At 50.5% G+C, this 15579-nt stretch overlaps 1 protein-coding gene across 1 annotated transcript in view; it reads right to left on the bottom strand.

Annotated features, from left to right (window-relative positions):
* The window catches only part of LOC135530742 (aryl hydrocarbon receptor nuclear translocator 2-like), a 129783-nt gene that overhangs the window by 17174 nt on the left and 97030 nt on the right, over positions 1-15579 (bottom strand). The window contains exons 14-16 of the mRNA XM_064958942.1: positions 15357-15459; positions 14926-15064; positions 2730-2880 (exon numbers count right to left, since the gene is read on the bottom strand). Coding sequence (XP_064815014.1) covers positions 2730-2880; positions 14926-15064; positions 15357-15459 — 393 coding nt within the window. The remainder of the gene's footprint in view (positions 1-2729; positions 2881-14925; positions 15065-15356; positions 15460-15579) is intronic.

Below are 15579 nucleotides of genomic sequence, written 5' to 3'. Positions count from 1 at the left end.
TGTGTTAAACGTGCTGTGTGTGCGTGTGTTAAACGTGCTGTGTGTGTGTGTGTTAAACGTGCTGTGTGCGTGTGTTAAACGTGCTGTGTGCGTGTGTTAAACGTGCTGTGTGAGTGTGTTAAACGTGCTGTGTGTGTGTGTTAAACGTACTGTGTGTGTGTGTTAAACGTGCTGTGTGTGTGGGTTAAACGTGCTGTGTGTGTGTGTTAAACGTGCTGTGTGAGTGTGTTAAACGTGCTGTGTGAGTGTGTTAAACGTGCTGTGTGAGTGTGTTAAACGTGCTGTGTGTGTGTGTTAAACGTGTTGTGTGAGTGTGTTAAACGTGCTGTGTGTGTTAAACGTGCTGTGTGAGTGTGTTAAACGTGCTGTGTGAGTGTTAAACGTGCTGTGTGTGTGTGTGTGTTAAACGTGCTGTGTGTGTGTGTGTGTTAAACGTGCTGTGTGAGTGTGTTAAACGTGCTGTGTGTGTGTGTTAAACGTGCTGTGTGTGTGTGTTAAACGTGCTGTGTGTGTTAAACGTGCTGTGTGTGTGTGTTAAACGTGCTGTGTGTGTGTGTTAAACGTTCTGTGTGTGTGTGTTAAACATGCTGTGTGTGTGTGTTAAACATGCTGTGTGTGTGTGTTAAACGTGCTGTGTGAGTGTGTTAAACGTGCTGTGTGTGTGTTAAACGTGCTGTGTGAGTGTGTTAAACGTGCTGTGTGAGTGTGTTAAACGTGCTGTGAGTGGATGTTAAACGTGCTGTGTGAGTGGATGTTAAACGTGCTGTGTGAGTGTGTTAAACGTGCTGTGTGAGTGTGTTAAACGTGCTGTGTGTGTGTGGATGTTAAATATACGTAAAGCAGATTCCGCCAGTGAAGTGTTAAGAGGAGAGAAACATGCCACATTAATGAAGACCCACTGCTGTCCCACAGGGGTGTTAGAATATCAGACAGAATGTTAAGAGGTTGGTATGTCACTGTCACTATAGCAGAGCGTAGACAGCCTGATGATACGGACCCCTCCCACACATACACAGGCTATGAGGACAAGAACAGACATTTCCAATTCCTACTATTTTCAGGCTTTTTCAAGAGAACACTGTGAAAGCCTCAACATGAACCCAAGCGGCCAATCATGAAAGATACAGGCTGTCCCAGGCTTTGAATTCAACTCCTCAGAGAAGAGTCAGGTGTGCAAGTGCTTGGCAGGAACAAAGACTGCACCAAAACCTGTAGGTTAGGACCCAGGTTTGTAGGTTAGGACCCAGGTTTGTAGGTTAGGACCCAGGTTTGTAGGTTAGGACCCAGGTTTGTAGGTTAGGACCCAGGTTTGGTTAAATAACTTTCCCCAAATTATATATATTTGTTTTGAAAGAAAAGCCTTTTTTTTTGTCCATTAAAATAACATCAAATTGATCTGAAATACAGTGTAGACATTGTTAATGTTGTAAATGACTATTGTAGCTGGAAACGGCAGATTATTTTTATGGAATATCTGTCACGCCCTGGTCGAAATATATTGTGTTCGTCTTTATTTATTTGGTCAGGCCAGGGTGTGACATGGGTTTATTGTGGTGTGTTTTGTCTTGGGGTTTTGTTAGGTATTGGGTGTGTGGTTTAGTGGGGGTATCTAGCATAGTCTATGGCTGTCTGGAGTGGTTCTCAATCAGAGGCAGGTGTTTATCGTTGTCTTTGATTGGGAACCATATTTAGGCAGCCATATTCTTTGAGTATTTCGTGGGTGATTGTTCCTGTCTCTGTGTTTGTTGTCACCAGATAGGCTGTATAGGTTTTCACGTTCTGTTTGTTGTTTTTGTATTGTTAGTTATTTCATGTGGAGTTCCTTTTCATTAAAGAACATGAATAACCACCACGCTGCATTTTGGTCCGCTTCTCCTTCGACAGACGAGAACCGTTACAATATCTACATAGGCGTACAGAGGTCCATTATCAGCAACCATCACTCCTGTGTTCCAATGCCACGTTGTGTTAGCTAATCCAAGTTTATCATTTTAAAAGGCTATTTGATCATTAGAAAACCCTTGCAATTATGTTAGCACAGCTGAAAACTGTTGTTCTGATTAAAGAAGCAATAAAACTGTCCTTCTTTAGACTAGTTAAGTATCTGGAGCATCAGCATTAATGGGTTCAATTACAGGCTCAAAATGGCCAGAAACAAAGAACTTTCTTCTGAAACGTGTCAGTCTATTCTTGTTCTGTGAAATGATGGCTATTCCATGTGAGAAATTGCCAAGGAACTGAAGATCTCGTACAACGCTGTGTACTACTCCCTTCACATAACAGCGCAAACTGTTTCTAACCAGAATAGAAAGAGGAGTGGGAGGCCCCGGTACACAACATAGCAAGAGGACAAGTACATTAGAGTGTCTAGTTTGAGAAACAAACGCCTCACAAGTCCTCAACTGGCAGCTTCATTAAATAGTACCCACAAAACACCAGTCTCAAAGTCAACAGTGAAGAGGCGACTCCGGGATGCTGGCCTTCTAGGCAGAGTTCCTCTGTCCAGTGTCTGTGTTCTTTTGAACATCTTAATCTTTTATTTTTATTGGCCAGTCTGAGATATGGCTTTTTCTTTGCAACTCTGCCTAGAAAGCAGCATCCCAGAGTATGTACATACACACACACCCTTTAATGTTATCACTGATCAAACATGATTGGATAAATCCTGGAAGAGAATGAGACAAACATCTTTTTGATGGAATGCTTTGCTGTGATTGGCTGGTGCTTACCGAACGCCGTGCTCCGGTTGGCCAGTCCAGAGTAGGCATTGCCGCTGGGCGATGAGGTGGCAGGGGAGGACAGGGGGCTATAGGAAGATGGGTCTCCTTGGTAACTGTGGCCGGAGCCTATCCCAAACGGACTGGACTGGGCCTTAGTGGACTGGATAGAGAGAGAAGGAAAAAGAGTTGAGTGTGTGTGTTTTACTAGACTTGCAGAGAGACGTGTGTGTTTTACTAGACTAGCAGAGAGACGTGTGTGTTGTACTAGACTAGCAGAGAGACGTGTGTGTTGTACTAGACTAGCAGAGAGACGTGTGTGTTGTACTAGACTAGCAGAGAGACGTGTGTGTTGTACTAGACTAGCAGAGAGACGTGTGTGTTTTACTAGACTAGCAGAGAGACGTGTGTGTTGTACTAGACTAGCAGAGAGACGTGTGTGTTGTACTAGACTAGCAGAGAGACGTGTGTGTTTTACTAGACTAGCAGAGAGACGTGTGTGTTGTACTAGACTAGCAGAGAGATGTGTGTGTTTTACTAGACTAGCAGAGAGACGTGTGTGTTGTACTAGACTAGCAGAGAGACGTGTGTGTTTTACTAGACTAGCAGAGAGACGTGTGTGTGTGTGTGTTACTGGTGTAGGTTGAGAAGACAAATGAGCCTGCTAAACACCATATGCTCAACACACTCCCCTTAGCACGCATGTCGTGTGGTCCGATATGCAGATCAGAGAAAACACACACACACACACACACACACACACACACACACACACACACACACAATTACCAGGCTCTGCTGATGAGATTCACTGAAGCGAGGAGAAAGAGAGAGGGAATCTGCACAGCGACCACTGAAATGCATTTCATTAGAAATGCTAATGATGCTATTGGTTAGCAGTAGAGGATTCCTGTTGTCAACCAAAGCAGAGAAGCCTACATTCTGTAGTAGCTATGGGAGTCAGTGTGTGATCAGTGTGTCGTCTGCCTGACTAGAAAACACCTACAACACCGAGGCATTAGATCTGGAATGGAACCAAGTCTGGAGTGATTCTACAGATATTTATAGTTTCAGATTTCTGGATTCTGTCTGACTCTACTCACAACACAAATCATCTCTGCTACATGTTCAGGTCTGTGTGTTTTACCTGGCCTGAGAAGGTAGGGTCTGTTGTTAGTCCTGTGTGTGTTTTACCTGGCCTGAGAAGGTAGGGTCTGTTGTTAGTCCTGTGTGTGAGAGACCTGGCCTGAGAAGGTAGGGTCTGTTGTTAGTCCTGTGTGTGAGAGACCTGGCCTGAGAAGGTAGGGTCTGTTGTTAGTCCTGTGTGTGAGAGACCTGGCCTGAGAAGGTAGGGTCTGTTGTTAGTCCCGTGTGTGTTTTACCTGGCCTGAGAAGGTAGGGTCTGTTGTTAGTCCTGTGTGTGAGAGACCTGGCCTGAGAAGGTAGGGTCTGTTGTTAGTCCTGTGTGTGAGAGACCTGGCCTGAGAAGGTAGGGTCTGTTGTTAGTCCTGTGTGTGAGAGACCTGGCCTGAGAAGGTAGGGTCTGTTGTTAGTCCTGTGTGTGAGAGACCTGGCCTGAGAAGGTAGGGTCTGTTGTTAGTCCTGTGTGTGAGAGACCTGGCCTGAGAAGGTAGGGTCTGTTGTTAGTCCTGTGTGTGAGAGACCTGGCCTGAGAAGGTAGGGTCTGTTGTTAGTCCTGTGTGTGAGAGACCTGGCCTGAGGTAGGGTCTGTTGTTAGTGGCCTGGCCTGAGAAGGTAGGGTCTGTTGTTAGTCCTGTGTGTGAGAGACCTGGCCTGAGAAGGTAGGGTCTGTTGTTAGTCCTGTGTGTGAGAGACCTGGCCTGAGAAGGTAGGGTCTGTTGTTAGTCCTGTGTGTGTTTTACCTGGCCTGAGAAGGTAGGGTCTGTTGTTAGTCCTGTGTGTGAGAGACCTGGCCTGAGAAGGTAGGGTCTGTTGTTAGTCCTGTGTGTGAGAGACCTGGCCTGAGAAGGTAGGGTCTGTTGTTAGTCCTGTGTGTGAGAAACCTGGCCTGAGAAGGTAGGGTCTGTTGTTAGTCCTGTGTGTGAGAGACCTGGCCTGAGAAGGTAGGGTCTGTTGTTAGTCCTGTGTGTGAGAGACCTGGCCTGAGAAGGTAGGGTCTGTTGTTAGTCCTGTGTGTGAGAGACCTGGCCTGAGAAGGTAGGGTCTGTTGTTAGTCCTGTGTGTGAGAGACCTGGCCTGAGAAGGTAGGGTCTGTTGTTAGTCCTGTGTGTGAGAGACCTGGCCTGAGAAGGTAGGGTCTGTTGTTAGTCCTGTGTGTGAGAGACCTGGCCTGAGAAGGTAGGGTCTGTTGTTAGTCCTGTGTGTGAGAGACCTGGCCTGAGAAGGTAGGGTCTGTTGTTAGTCCTGTGTGTGAGAGACCTGGCCTGAGAAGGTAGGGTCTGTTGTTAGTCCTGTGTGTGAGAGACCTGGCCTGAGAAGGTAGGGTCTGTTGTTAGTCCTGTGTGTGAGAGACCTGGCCTGAGAAGGTAGGGTCTGTTGTTAGTCCTGTGTGTGAGAGACCTGGCCTGAGAAGGTAGGGTCTGTTGTTAGTCCTGAGAAGGTAGTCTGTTGTTAGAGACCTGGCCTGAGAAGGTAGGGTCTGTTGTTAGTCCTGTGTGTGAGAGACCTGGCCTGAGAAGGTAGGGTCTGTTGTTAGTCCTGTGTGTGTTTTACCTGGCCTGAGAAGAAGGTAGGGTCTGGCCTTGTTAGTCCTGTGTGTGAGAGACCTGGCCTGAGAAGGTAGGGTCTGTTGTTAGTCCTGTGTGTGAGAGACCTGGCCTGAGAAGGTAGGGTCTGTTGTTAGTCCTGTGTGAGAGACCTGGCCTGAGAAGGTAGGGTCTGTTGTTAGTCCTGTGTGTGAGAGACCTGGCCTGAGAAGGTAGGGTCTGTTGTTAGTCCTGTGTGTGAGAGACCTGGCCTGAGAAGGTAGGGTCTGTTGTTAGTCCTGTGTGTGAGAGACCTGGCCTGAGAAGGTAGGGTCTGTTGTTAGTCCTGTGTGTGTTTTACCTGGCCTGAGAAGGTAGGGTCTGTTGTTAGTCCTGTGTGTGAGAGACCTGGCCTGAGAAGGTAGGGTCTGTTGTTAGTCCTGTGTGTGAGAGACCTGGCCTGAGAAGGGCCTAGGGTCTGTTGTTAGTCCTGTGTGTGAGAGACCTGGCCTGAGAAGGTAGGGTCTGTTGTTAGTCCTGTGTGTGAGAGACCTGGCTGAGAAGGTGAGAAGGTAGGGTCTGTTGTTAGTCCTGTGTGTGAGAGACCTGGCCTGAGAAGGTAGGGTCTGTTGTTAGTCCTGTGTGTGAGAGACCTGGCCTGAGAAGGTAGGGTCTGTTGTTAGTCCTGTGTGTGAGAGACCTGGCCTGAGAAGGTAGGGTCTGTTGTTAGTCCTGTGTGTGAGAGACCTGGCCTGAGAAGGTAGGGTCTGTTGTTAGTCCTGTGTGTGAGAGACCTGGCCTGAGAAGGTAGGGTCTGTTGTTAGTCCTGTGTGTGAGAGACCTGGCCTGAGAAGGTAGGGTCTGTTGTTAGTCCTGTGTGTGAGAGACCTGGCCTGAGAAGGTAGGGTCTGTTGTTAGTCCTGTGTGTGAGAGACCTGGCCTGAGAAGGTAGGGTCTGTTGTTAGTCCTGTGTGTGAGAGACCTGGCCTGAGAAGGTAGGGTCTGTTGTTAGTCCTGTGTGTGAGAGACCTGGCCTGAGAAGGTAGGGTCTGTTGTTAGTCCTGTGTGTGAGAGACCTGGCCTGAGAAGGTAGGGTCTGTTGTTAGTCCTGTGTGTGAGAGACCTGGCCTGAGAAGGTAGGGTCTGTTGTTAGTCCTGTGTGTCCTGGCCTGAGAAGGTAGGGTCTGTGTGTGAGAGACCTGGCCTGAGAAGGTAGGGTCTGTTGTTAGTCCTGTGTGTGAGAGACCTGGCCTGAGAAGGTAGGGTCTGTTGTTAGTCCTGTGTGTGAGAGACCTGGCCTGAGAAGGTAGGGTCTGTTGTTAGTCCTGTGTGGGTCTGTTGAGACCTGGCCTGAGAAGGTAGGGTCTGTTGTTAGTCCTGTGTGTGAGAGACCTGGCCTGAGAAGGTAGGGTCTGTTGTTAGTCCTGTGTGTGAGAGACCTGGCCTGAGAAGGTAGGGTCTGTTGTTAGTCCTGTGTGTGAGAGACCTGGCCTGAGAAGGTAGGGTCTGTTGTTAGTCCTGTGTGTGAGAGACCTGGCCTGAGAAGGTAGGGTCTGTTGTTAGTCCTGTGTGTGAGAGACCTGGCCTGAGAAGGTAGGGTCTGTTGTTAGTCCTGTGTGTGAGAGACCTGGCCTGAGAAGGTAGGGTCTGTTGTTAGTCCTGTGTGTGAGAGACCTGGCCTGAGAAGGTAGGGTCTGTTGTTAGTCCTGTGTGTGAGAGACCTGGCCTGAGAAGGTAGGGTCTGTTGTTAGTCCTGTGTGTGAGAGACCTGGCCTGAGAAGGTAGGGTCTGTTGTTAGTCCTGTGTGTGAGAGACCTGGCCTGAGAAGGTAGGGTCTGTTGTTAGTCCTGTGTGTGTTTTACCTGGCCTGAGAAGGTAGGGTCTGTTGTTAGTCCTGTGTGTGAGAGACCTGGCCTGAGAAGGTAGGGTCTGTTGTTAGTCCTGTGTGTCCTGAGAGACCTGGCCTGAGAAGGTAGGGTCTGTTGTTAGTCCTGTGTGTGAGAGACCTGGCCTGAGAAGGTAGGGTCTGTTGTTAGTCCTGTGTGTGAGAGACCTGGCCTGAGAAGGTAGGGTCTGTTGTTAGTCCTGTGTGTGAGAGACCTGGCCTGAGAAGGTAGGGTCTGTTGTTAGTCCTGTGTGTGAGAGACCTGGCCTGAGAAGGTAGGGTCTGTTGTTAGTCCTGTGTGTGAGAGACCTGGCCTGAGAAGGTAGGGTCTGTTGTTAGTCCTGTGTGTGAGAGACCTGGCCTGAGAAGGTAGGGTCTGTTGTTAGTCCTGTGTGTGAGAGACCTGGCCTGAGAAGGTAGGGTCTGTTGTTAGTCCTGTGTGTGAGAGACCTGGCCTGAGAAGGTAGGGTCTGTTGTTAGTCCTGTGTGTGAGAGACCTGGCCTGAGAAGGTAGGGTCTGTTGTTAGTCCTGTGTGTGAGAGACCTGGCCTGAGAAGGTAGGGTCTGTTGTTAGTCCTGTGTGTGAGAGACCTGGCCTGAGAAGGTAGGGTCTGTTGTTAGTCCTGTGTGTGGCCTGAGAAGGTAGAGACCTGGCCTGAGAAGGTAGGGTCTGTTGTTAGTCCTGTGTGTGAGAGACCTGGCCTGAGAAGGTAGGGTCTGTTGTTAGTCCTGTGTGTGAGAGACCTGGCCTGAGAAGGTAGGGTCTGTTGTTAGTCCTGTGTGTGAGAGACCTGGCCTGAGAAGGTAGGGTCTGTTGTTAGTCCTGTGTGTGAGAGACCTGGCCTGAGAAGGTAGGGTCTGTTGTTAGTCCTGTGTGTGAGAGACCTGGCCTGAGAAGGTAGGGTCTGTTGTTAGTCCTGTGTGTGAGAGACCTGGCCTGAGAAGGTAGGGTCTGTTGTTAGTCCTGTGTGTGAGAGACCTGGCCTGAGAAGGTAGGGTCTGTTGTTAGTCCTGTGTGTGAGAGACCTGGCCTGAGAAGGTAGGGTCTGTTGTTAGTCCTGTGTGTGAGAGACCTGGCCTGAGAAGGTAGGGTCTGTTGTTAGTCCTGTGTGTGAGAGACCTGGCCTGAGAAGGTAGGGTCTGTTGTTAGTCCTGTGTGTGAGAGACCTGGCCTGAGAAGGTAGGGTCTGTTGTTAGTCCTGTGTGTGAGAGACCTGGCCTGAGAAGGTAGGGTCTGTTGTTAGTCCTGTGTGTGAGAGACCTGGCCTGAGAAGGTAGGGTCTGTTGTTAGTCCTGTGTGTGAGAGACCTGGCCTGAGAAGGTAGGGTCTGTTGTTAGTCCTGTGTGTGAGAGACCTGACTGTTGTTAGTCTGGCCTGAGAAGGTAGGGTCTGTTGTTAGTCCTGTGTGTGAGAGACCTGGCCTGAGAAGGTAGGGTCTGTTGTTAGTCCTGTGTGTGAGAGACCTGGCCTGAGAAGGTAGGGTCTGTTGTTAGTCCTGTGTGTGAGAGACCTGGCCTGAGAAGGTAGGGTCTGTTGTTAGTCCTGTGTGTGAGAGACCTGGCCTGAGAAGGTAGGGTCTGTTGTTAGTCCTGTGTGTGAGAGACCTGGCCTGAGAAGGTAGGGTCTGTTGTTAGTCCTGTGTGTGAGAGACCTGGCCTGAGAAGGTAGGGTCTGTTGTTAGTCCTGTGTGTGAGAGACCTGGCCTGAGAAGGTAGGGTCTGTTGTTAGTCCTGTGTGTGAGAGACCTGGCCTGAGAAGGTAGGGTCTGTTGTTAGTCCTGTGTGTGAGAGACCTGGCCTGAGAAGGTAGGGTCTGTTGTTAGTCCTGTGTGTGAGAGACCTGGCCTGAGAAGGTAGGGTCTGTTGTTAGTCCTGTGTGTGAGAGACCTGGCCTGAGAAGGTAGGGTCTGTTGTTAGTCCTGTGTGTGAGAGACCTGGCCTGAGAAGGTAGGGTCTGTTGTTAGTCCTGTGTGTGAGAGACCTGGCCTGAGAAGGTAGGGTCTGTTGTTAGTCCTGTGTGTGAGAGACCTGGCCTGAGAAGGTAGGGTCTGTTGTTAGTCCTGTGTGTGAGAGACCTGGCCTGAGAAGGTAGGGTCTGTTGTTAGTCCTGTGTGTGAGAGACCTGGCCTGAGAAGGTAGGGTCTGTTGTTAGTCCTGTGTGTGAGAGACCTGGCCTGAGAAGGTAGGGTCTGTTGTTAGTCCTGTGTGTGAGAGACCTGGCCTGAGAAGGTAGGGTCTGTTGTTAGTCCTGTGTGTGAGAGACCTGGCCTGAGAAGGTAGGGTCTGTTGTTAGTCCTGTGTGTGAGAGACCTGGCCTGAGAAGGTAGGGTCTGTTGTTAGTCCTGTGTGTGAGAGACCTGGCCTGAGAAGGTAGGGTCTGTTGTTAGTCCTGTGTGTGAGAGACCTGGCCTGAGAAGGTAGGGTCTGTTGTTAGTCCTGTGTGTGAGAGACCTGGCCTGAGAAGGTAGGGTCTGTTGTTAGTCCTGTGTGTGAGAGACCTGGCCTGAGAAGGTAGGGTCTGTTGTTAGTCCTGTGTGTGAGAGACCTGGCCTGAGAAGGTAGGGTCTGTTGTTAGTCCTGTGTGTGAGAGACCTGGCCTGAGAAGGTAGGGTCTGTTGTTAGTCCTGTGTGTGAGAGACCTGGCCTGAGAAGGTAGGGTCTGTTGTTAGTCCTGTGTGTGGCCTGAGAGACCTGGCCTGAGAAGGTAGGGTCTGTTGTTAGTCCTGTGTGTGAGAGACCTGGCCTGAGAAGGTAGGGTCTGTTGTTAGTCCTGTGTGTGAGAGACCTGGCCTGAGAAGGTAGGGTCTGTTGTTAGTCCTGTGTGTGAGAGACCTGGCCTGAGAAGGTAGGGTCTGTTGTTAGTCCTGTGTGTGAGAGACCTGGCCTGAGAAGGTAGGGTCTGTTGTTAGTCCTGTGTGTGAGAGACCTGGCCTGAGAAGGTAGGGTCTGTTGTTAGTCCTGTGTGTGAGAGACCTGGCCTGAGAAGGTAGGGTCTGTTGTTAGTCCTGTGTGTGAGAGACCTGGCCTGAGAAGGTAGGGTCTGTTGTTAGTCCTGTGTGTGAGAGACCTGGCCTGAGAAGGTAGGGTCTGTTGTTAGTCCTGTGTGTGAGAGACCTGGCCTGAGAAGGTAGGGTCTGTTGTTAGTCCTGTGTGTGAGAGACCTGGCCTGAGAAGGTAGGGTCTGTTGTTAGTCCTGTGTGTGAGAGACCTGGCCTGAGAAGGTAGGGTCTGTTGTTAGTCCTGTGTGTGAGAGACCTGGCCTGAGAAGGTAGGGTCTGTTGTTAGTCCTGTGTGTGAGAGACCTGGCCTGAGAAGGTAGGGTCTGTTGTTAGTCCTGTGTGTGAGAGACCTGGCCTGAGAAGGTAGGGTCTGTTGTTAGTCCTGTGTGTGAGAGACCTGGCCTGAGAAGGTAGGGTCTGTTGTTAGTCCTGTGTGTGAGAGACCTGGCCTGAGAAGGTAGGGTCTGTTGTTAGTCCTGTGTGTGAGAGACCTGGCCTGAGAAGGTAGGGTCTGTTGTTAGTCCTGTGTGTGAGAGACCTGGCCTGAGAAGGTAGGGTCTGTTGTTAGTCCTGTGTGTGAGAGACCTGGCCTGAGAAGGTAGGGTCTGTTGTTAGTCCTGTGTGTGAGAGACCTGGCCTGAGAAGGTAGGGTCTGTTGTTAGTCCTGTGTGTGAGAGACCTGGCCTGAGAAGGTAGGGTCTGTTGTTAGTCCTGTGTGTGAGAGACCTGGCCTGAGAAGGTAGGGTCTGTTGTTAGTCCTGTGTGTGAGAGACCTGGCCTGAGAAGGTAGGGTCTGTTGTTAGTCCTGTGTGTGAGAGACCTGGCCTGAGAAGGTAGGGTCTGTTGTTAGTCCTGTGTGTGAGAGACCTGGCCTGAGAAGGTAGGGTCTGTTGTTAGTCCTGTGTGTGAGAGACCTGGCCTGAGAAGGTAGGGTCTGTTGTTAGTCCTGTGTGTGAGAGACCTGGCCTGAGAAGGTAGGGTCTGTTGTTAGTCCTGTGTGTGAGAGACCTGGCCTGAGAAGGTAGGGTCTGTTGTTAGTCCTGTGTGTGAGAGACCTGGCCTGAGGGTCCTGGCCTGAGAAGGTAGGGTCTGTTGTTAGTCCTGTGTGTGAGAGACCTGGCCTGAGAAGGTAGGGTCTGTTGTTAGTCCTGTGTGTGAGAGACCTGGCCTGAGAAGGTAGGGTCTGTTGTTAGTCCTGTGTGTGAGAGACCTGGCCTGAGAAGGTAGGGTCTGTTGTTAGTCCTGTGTGTGAGAGACCTGGCCTGAGAAGGTAGGGTCTGTTGTTAGTCCTGTGTGTGAGAGACCTGGCCTGAGAAGGTAGGGTCTGTTGTTAGTCCTGTGTGTGAGAGACCTGGCCTGAGAAGGTAGGGTCTGTTGTTAGTCCTGTGTGTGAGAGACCTGGCCTGAGAAGGTAGGGTCTGTTGTTAGTCCTGTGTGTGAGAGACCTGGCCTGAGAAGGTAGGGTCTGTTGTTAGTCCTGTGTGTGAGAGACCTGGCCTGAGAAGGTAGGGTCTGTTGTTAGTCCTGTGTGTGAGAGACCTGGCCTGAGAAGGTAGGGTCTGTTGTTAGTCCTGGGTGTGAGAGACCTGGCCTGAGAAGGTAGGGTCTGTTGTTAGTCCTGTGTGTGAGAGACCTGGCCTGAGAAGGTAGGGTCTGTTGTTAGTCCTGGGTGTGAGAGACCTGGCCTGAGAAGGTAGGGTCTGTTGTTAGTCCTGTGTGTGAGAGACCTGGCCTGAGAAGGTAGGGTCTGTTGTTAGTCCTGTGTGTGAGAGACCTGGCCTGAGAAGGTAGGGTCTGTTGTTAGTCCTGTGTGTGTTTTACCTGGCCTGAGAAGGTAGGGTCTGTTGTTAGTCCTGTGTGTGAGAGACCTGGCCTGAGAAGGTAGGGTCTGTTGTTAGTCCTGTGTGTGAGAGACCTGGCCTGAGAAGGTAGGGTCTGTTGTTAGTCCTGTGTGTAATTTACCTGGTCTGAGAAGGTAGGGTCTGTTGTTAGTCCTGTGTGTGAGAGACCTGGCCTGAGAAGGTAGGGTCTGTTGTTAGTCCTGTGTGTGAGAGACCTGGCCTGAGAAGGTAGGGTCTGTTGTTAGTCCTGTGTGTGAGAGACCTGGCCTGAGAAGGTAGGGTCTGTTGTTAGTCCTGTGTGTGAGAGACCTGGCTTGAGAAGGTAGGGTCTGTTGTTAGTCCTGTGTGTGAGAGACCTGGCCTGAGAAGGTAGGGTCTGTTGTTAGTCCTGTGTGTGAGAGACCTGGCCTGAGAAGGTAGGGTCTGTTGTTAGTCCTGGGTGTGAGAGACCTGGCCTGAGAAGGTAGGGTCTGTTGTTAGTCCTGTGTGTGAGAGACCTGGCCTGAGAAGGTAGGGTCTGTTGTTAGTCCTGGGTGTGAGAGACCTGGCCTGAGAAGGTAGGGTCTGTTGTTAGTCCTGTGTGTGAGAGACCTGGCCTGAGAAGGTAGGGTCTGTTGTTAGTCCTGTGTGTGAGAGACCTGGCCTGAGAAGGTAGGGTCTGTTGTTAGTCCTGTGTGTGAGAGACCTGGCCTGAGAAGGTAGGGTCTGTTGTTAGTCCTGTGTGTGAGAGACCTGGCCTGAGAAGGTAGGGTCTGTTGTTAGTCCTGTGTGTGTTTTACCTGGTCTGAGAAGGTAGGGTCTGTTGTTAGTCCTGTGTGTGAGAGACCTGGCCTGAGAAGGTAGGGTCTGTTGTTAGTCCTGTGTGTGAGAGACCTGGCCTGAGAAGGTAGGGTCTGTTGTTAGTCCTGTGTGTGAGAGACCTGGCCTGAGAAGGTAGGGTCTGTTGTTAGTCCTGTGTGTGAGAGACCTGGCCTGAGAAGGTAGGGTCTGTTGTTAGTCCTGTGTGTGAGAGACCTGGCCTGAGAAGGTAGGGTCTGTTGTTAGTCCTGTGTGTGAGAGACCTGGCCTGAGAAGGTAGGGTCTGTTGTTAGTCCTGTGTGTGAGAGACCTGGCCTGAGAAGGTAGGGTCTGTTGTTAGTCCTGTGTGTGAGAGACCTGGCCTGAGAAGGTAGGGTCTGTTGTTAGTCCTGTGTGTGAGAGACCTGGCCTGAGAAGGTAGGGTCTGTTGTTAGTCCTGTGTGTGAGAGACCTGGCCTGAGAAGGCAGGCTCTGTTGTTAGTCCTGTGTGTGAGAGACCTGGCCTGAGAAGGTAGGGTCTGTTGTTAGTCCTGTGTGTGTTTTACCTGGCCTGGCCTGAGAAGGTAGGGTCTGTTGTTAGTCCTGTGTGTGAGAGACCTGGCCTGAGAAGGTAGGGTCTGTTGTTAGTCCTGTGTGTGTTTTACCTGGCCTGAGAAGGTAGGGTCTGTTGTTAGTCCTGGGTGTGAGAGACCTGGCCTGAGAAGGTAGGGTCTGTTGTTAGTCCTGTGTGTGTTTTACCTGGCCTGAGAAGGTAGGGTCTGTTGTTAGTCCTGTGTGTGAGAGACCTGGCCTGAGAAGGTAGGGTCTGTTGTTAGTCCTGTGTGTGAGAGACCTGGCCTGAGAAGGTAGGGTCTGTTGTTAGTCCTGTGTGTGTTTTACCTGGCCAGAGAAGGTAGGGTCTGTTGTTAGTCCTGTGTGTGTTTTACCTGGCCTGAGAAGGTAGGGTCTGTTGTTAGTCCTGTGTGTGAGAGACCTGGCCTGAGAAGGTAGGGTCTGTTGTTAGTCCTGTGTGTGAGAGACCTGGCCTGAGAAGGTAGGGTCTGTTGTTAGTCCTGTGTGTGAGAGACCTGGCCTGAGAAGGTAGGGTCTGTTGTTAGTCCTGTGTGTGAGAGACCTGGCCTGAGAAGGTAGGGTCTGTTGTTAGTCCTGTGTGTGAGAGACCTGGCTTGAGAAGGTAGGGTCTGTTGTTAGTCCTGTGTGTGAGAGACCTGGCCTGAGAAGGTAGGGTCTGTTGTTAGTCCTGTGTGTGAGAGACCTGGCCTGAGAAGGTAGGGTCTGTTGTTAGTCCTGTGTGTGAGAGACCTGGCCTGAGAAGGTAGGGTCTGTTGTTAGTCCTGGTGTGAGAGACCTGGCCTGAGAAGGTAGGGTCTGTTGTTAGTCCCGTGTGTGAGAGACCTGGCCTGAGAAGGTAGGGTCTGTTGTTAGTCCTGTGTGTGAGAGACCTGGCCTGAGAAGGTAGGGTCTGTTGTTAGTCCTGTGTGTGAGAGACCTGGCCTGAGAAGGTAGGGTCTGTTGTTAGTCCTGTGTGTGAGAGACCTGGCCTGAGAAGGTAGGGTCTGTTGTTAGTCCTGTGTGTGAGAGACCTGGCCTGAGAAGGTAGGGTCTGTTGTTAGTCCTGTGTGTGAGAGACCTGGCCTGAGAAGGTAGGGTCTGTTGTTAGTCCTGTGTGTGAGAGACCTGGCCTGAGAAGGTAGGGTCTGTTGTTAGTCCTGTGTGTGAGAGACCTGGCCTGAGAAGGTAGGGTCTGTTGTTAGTCCTGTGTGTGAGAGACCTGGCCTGAGAAGGTAGGGTCTGTTGTTAGTCCTGTGTGTGAGAGACCTGGCCTGAGAAGGTAGGGTCTGTTGTTAGTCCTGTGTGTGAGAGACCTGGCCTGAGAAGGTAGGGTCTGTTGTTAGTCCTGTGTGTGAGAGACCTGGCCTGAGAAGGTAGGGTCTGTTGTTAGTCCTGTGTGTGTTTTACCTGGCCTGAGAAGGTAGGGTCTGTTGTTAGTCCTGTGTGTGTGTGTATGTGTGTGTGTACCTGGCCAGAGAACGGGGGTCTGTTGCCAGTCCAGGCCACCTGTCCTGGGTTGAGCTGTCTGGAGATCTGAGCTAGGTTCTGATTGGACGATCCCGACGGCTGGATATCGTTCACCCCCGGGACATGGATCACTGAGGAGCTGTGTAAAACACACAGACAGACAGACAGCATTCCAAGTAAATGTGTGACATGAGAGCCTTTAAATAGACCCCATGCAGACGGTCATATTTAGTTTATACTTTAACAACACATTTAACTGTTCACATCTGTCAACTCTAGTCTGCTCAGTTGTTTAACCATCACCTGTGGCCCTGTCTTTCCCCACGGCTTTCAACTTTAAACACACACGCTAATGTGCATGCATGCACGTACACACAGACCCACAGAGACCCACACACAACCCACAGAGACCCACAGAGAGGTGTGTGTACCTGAAGCTCTTGGTAGAGTGTCCAGGCTGGAAGGGAGAGTTCTGGGAGTAGAGCTGCTGACCTCCTGCTGTAGACGAAGGAACCATCATCTTCTTCTCACCAGCTGGAACCACACAATACACACACCGTTTATAGAGAGAGATGTATAGAGGGAGAAAGACAATACACACACCGTTTATAGAGAGAGATATATAGAGGGAGAAAGACAATACACACACCGTTT

The sequence above is a fragment of the Oncorhynchus masou genome, unplaced genomic scaffold (genome assembly GCF_036934945.1).
Source record: "Oncorhynchus masou masou isolate Uvic2021 unplaced genomic scaffold, UVic_Omas_1.1 unplaced_scaffold_1409, whole genome shotgun sequence".
In the NCBI taxonomy this organism is placed as follows: domain Eukaryota; kingdom Metazoa; phylum Chordata; class Actinopteri; order Salmoniformes; family Salmonidae; genus Oncorhynchus; species Oncorhynchus masou.
This window is presented reverse-complemented; position numbering and strand designations above follow the sequence as displayed.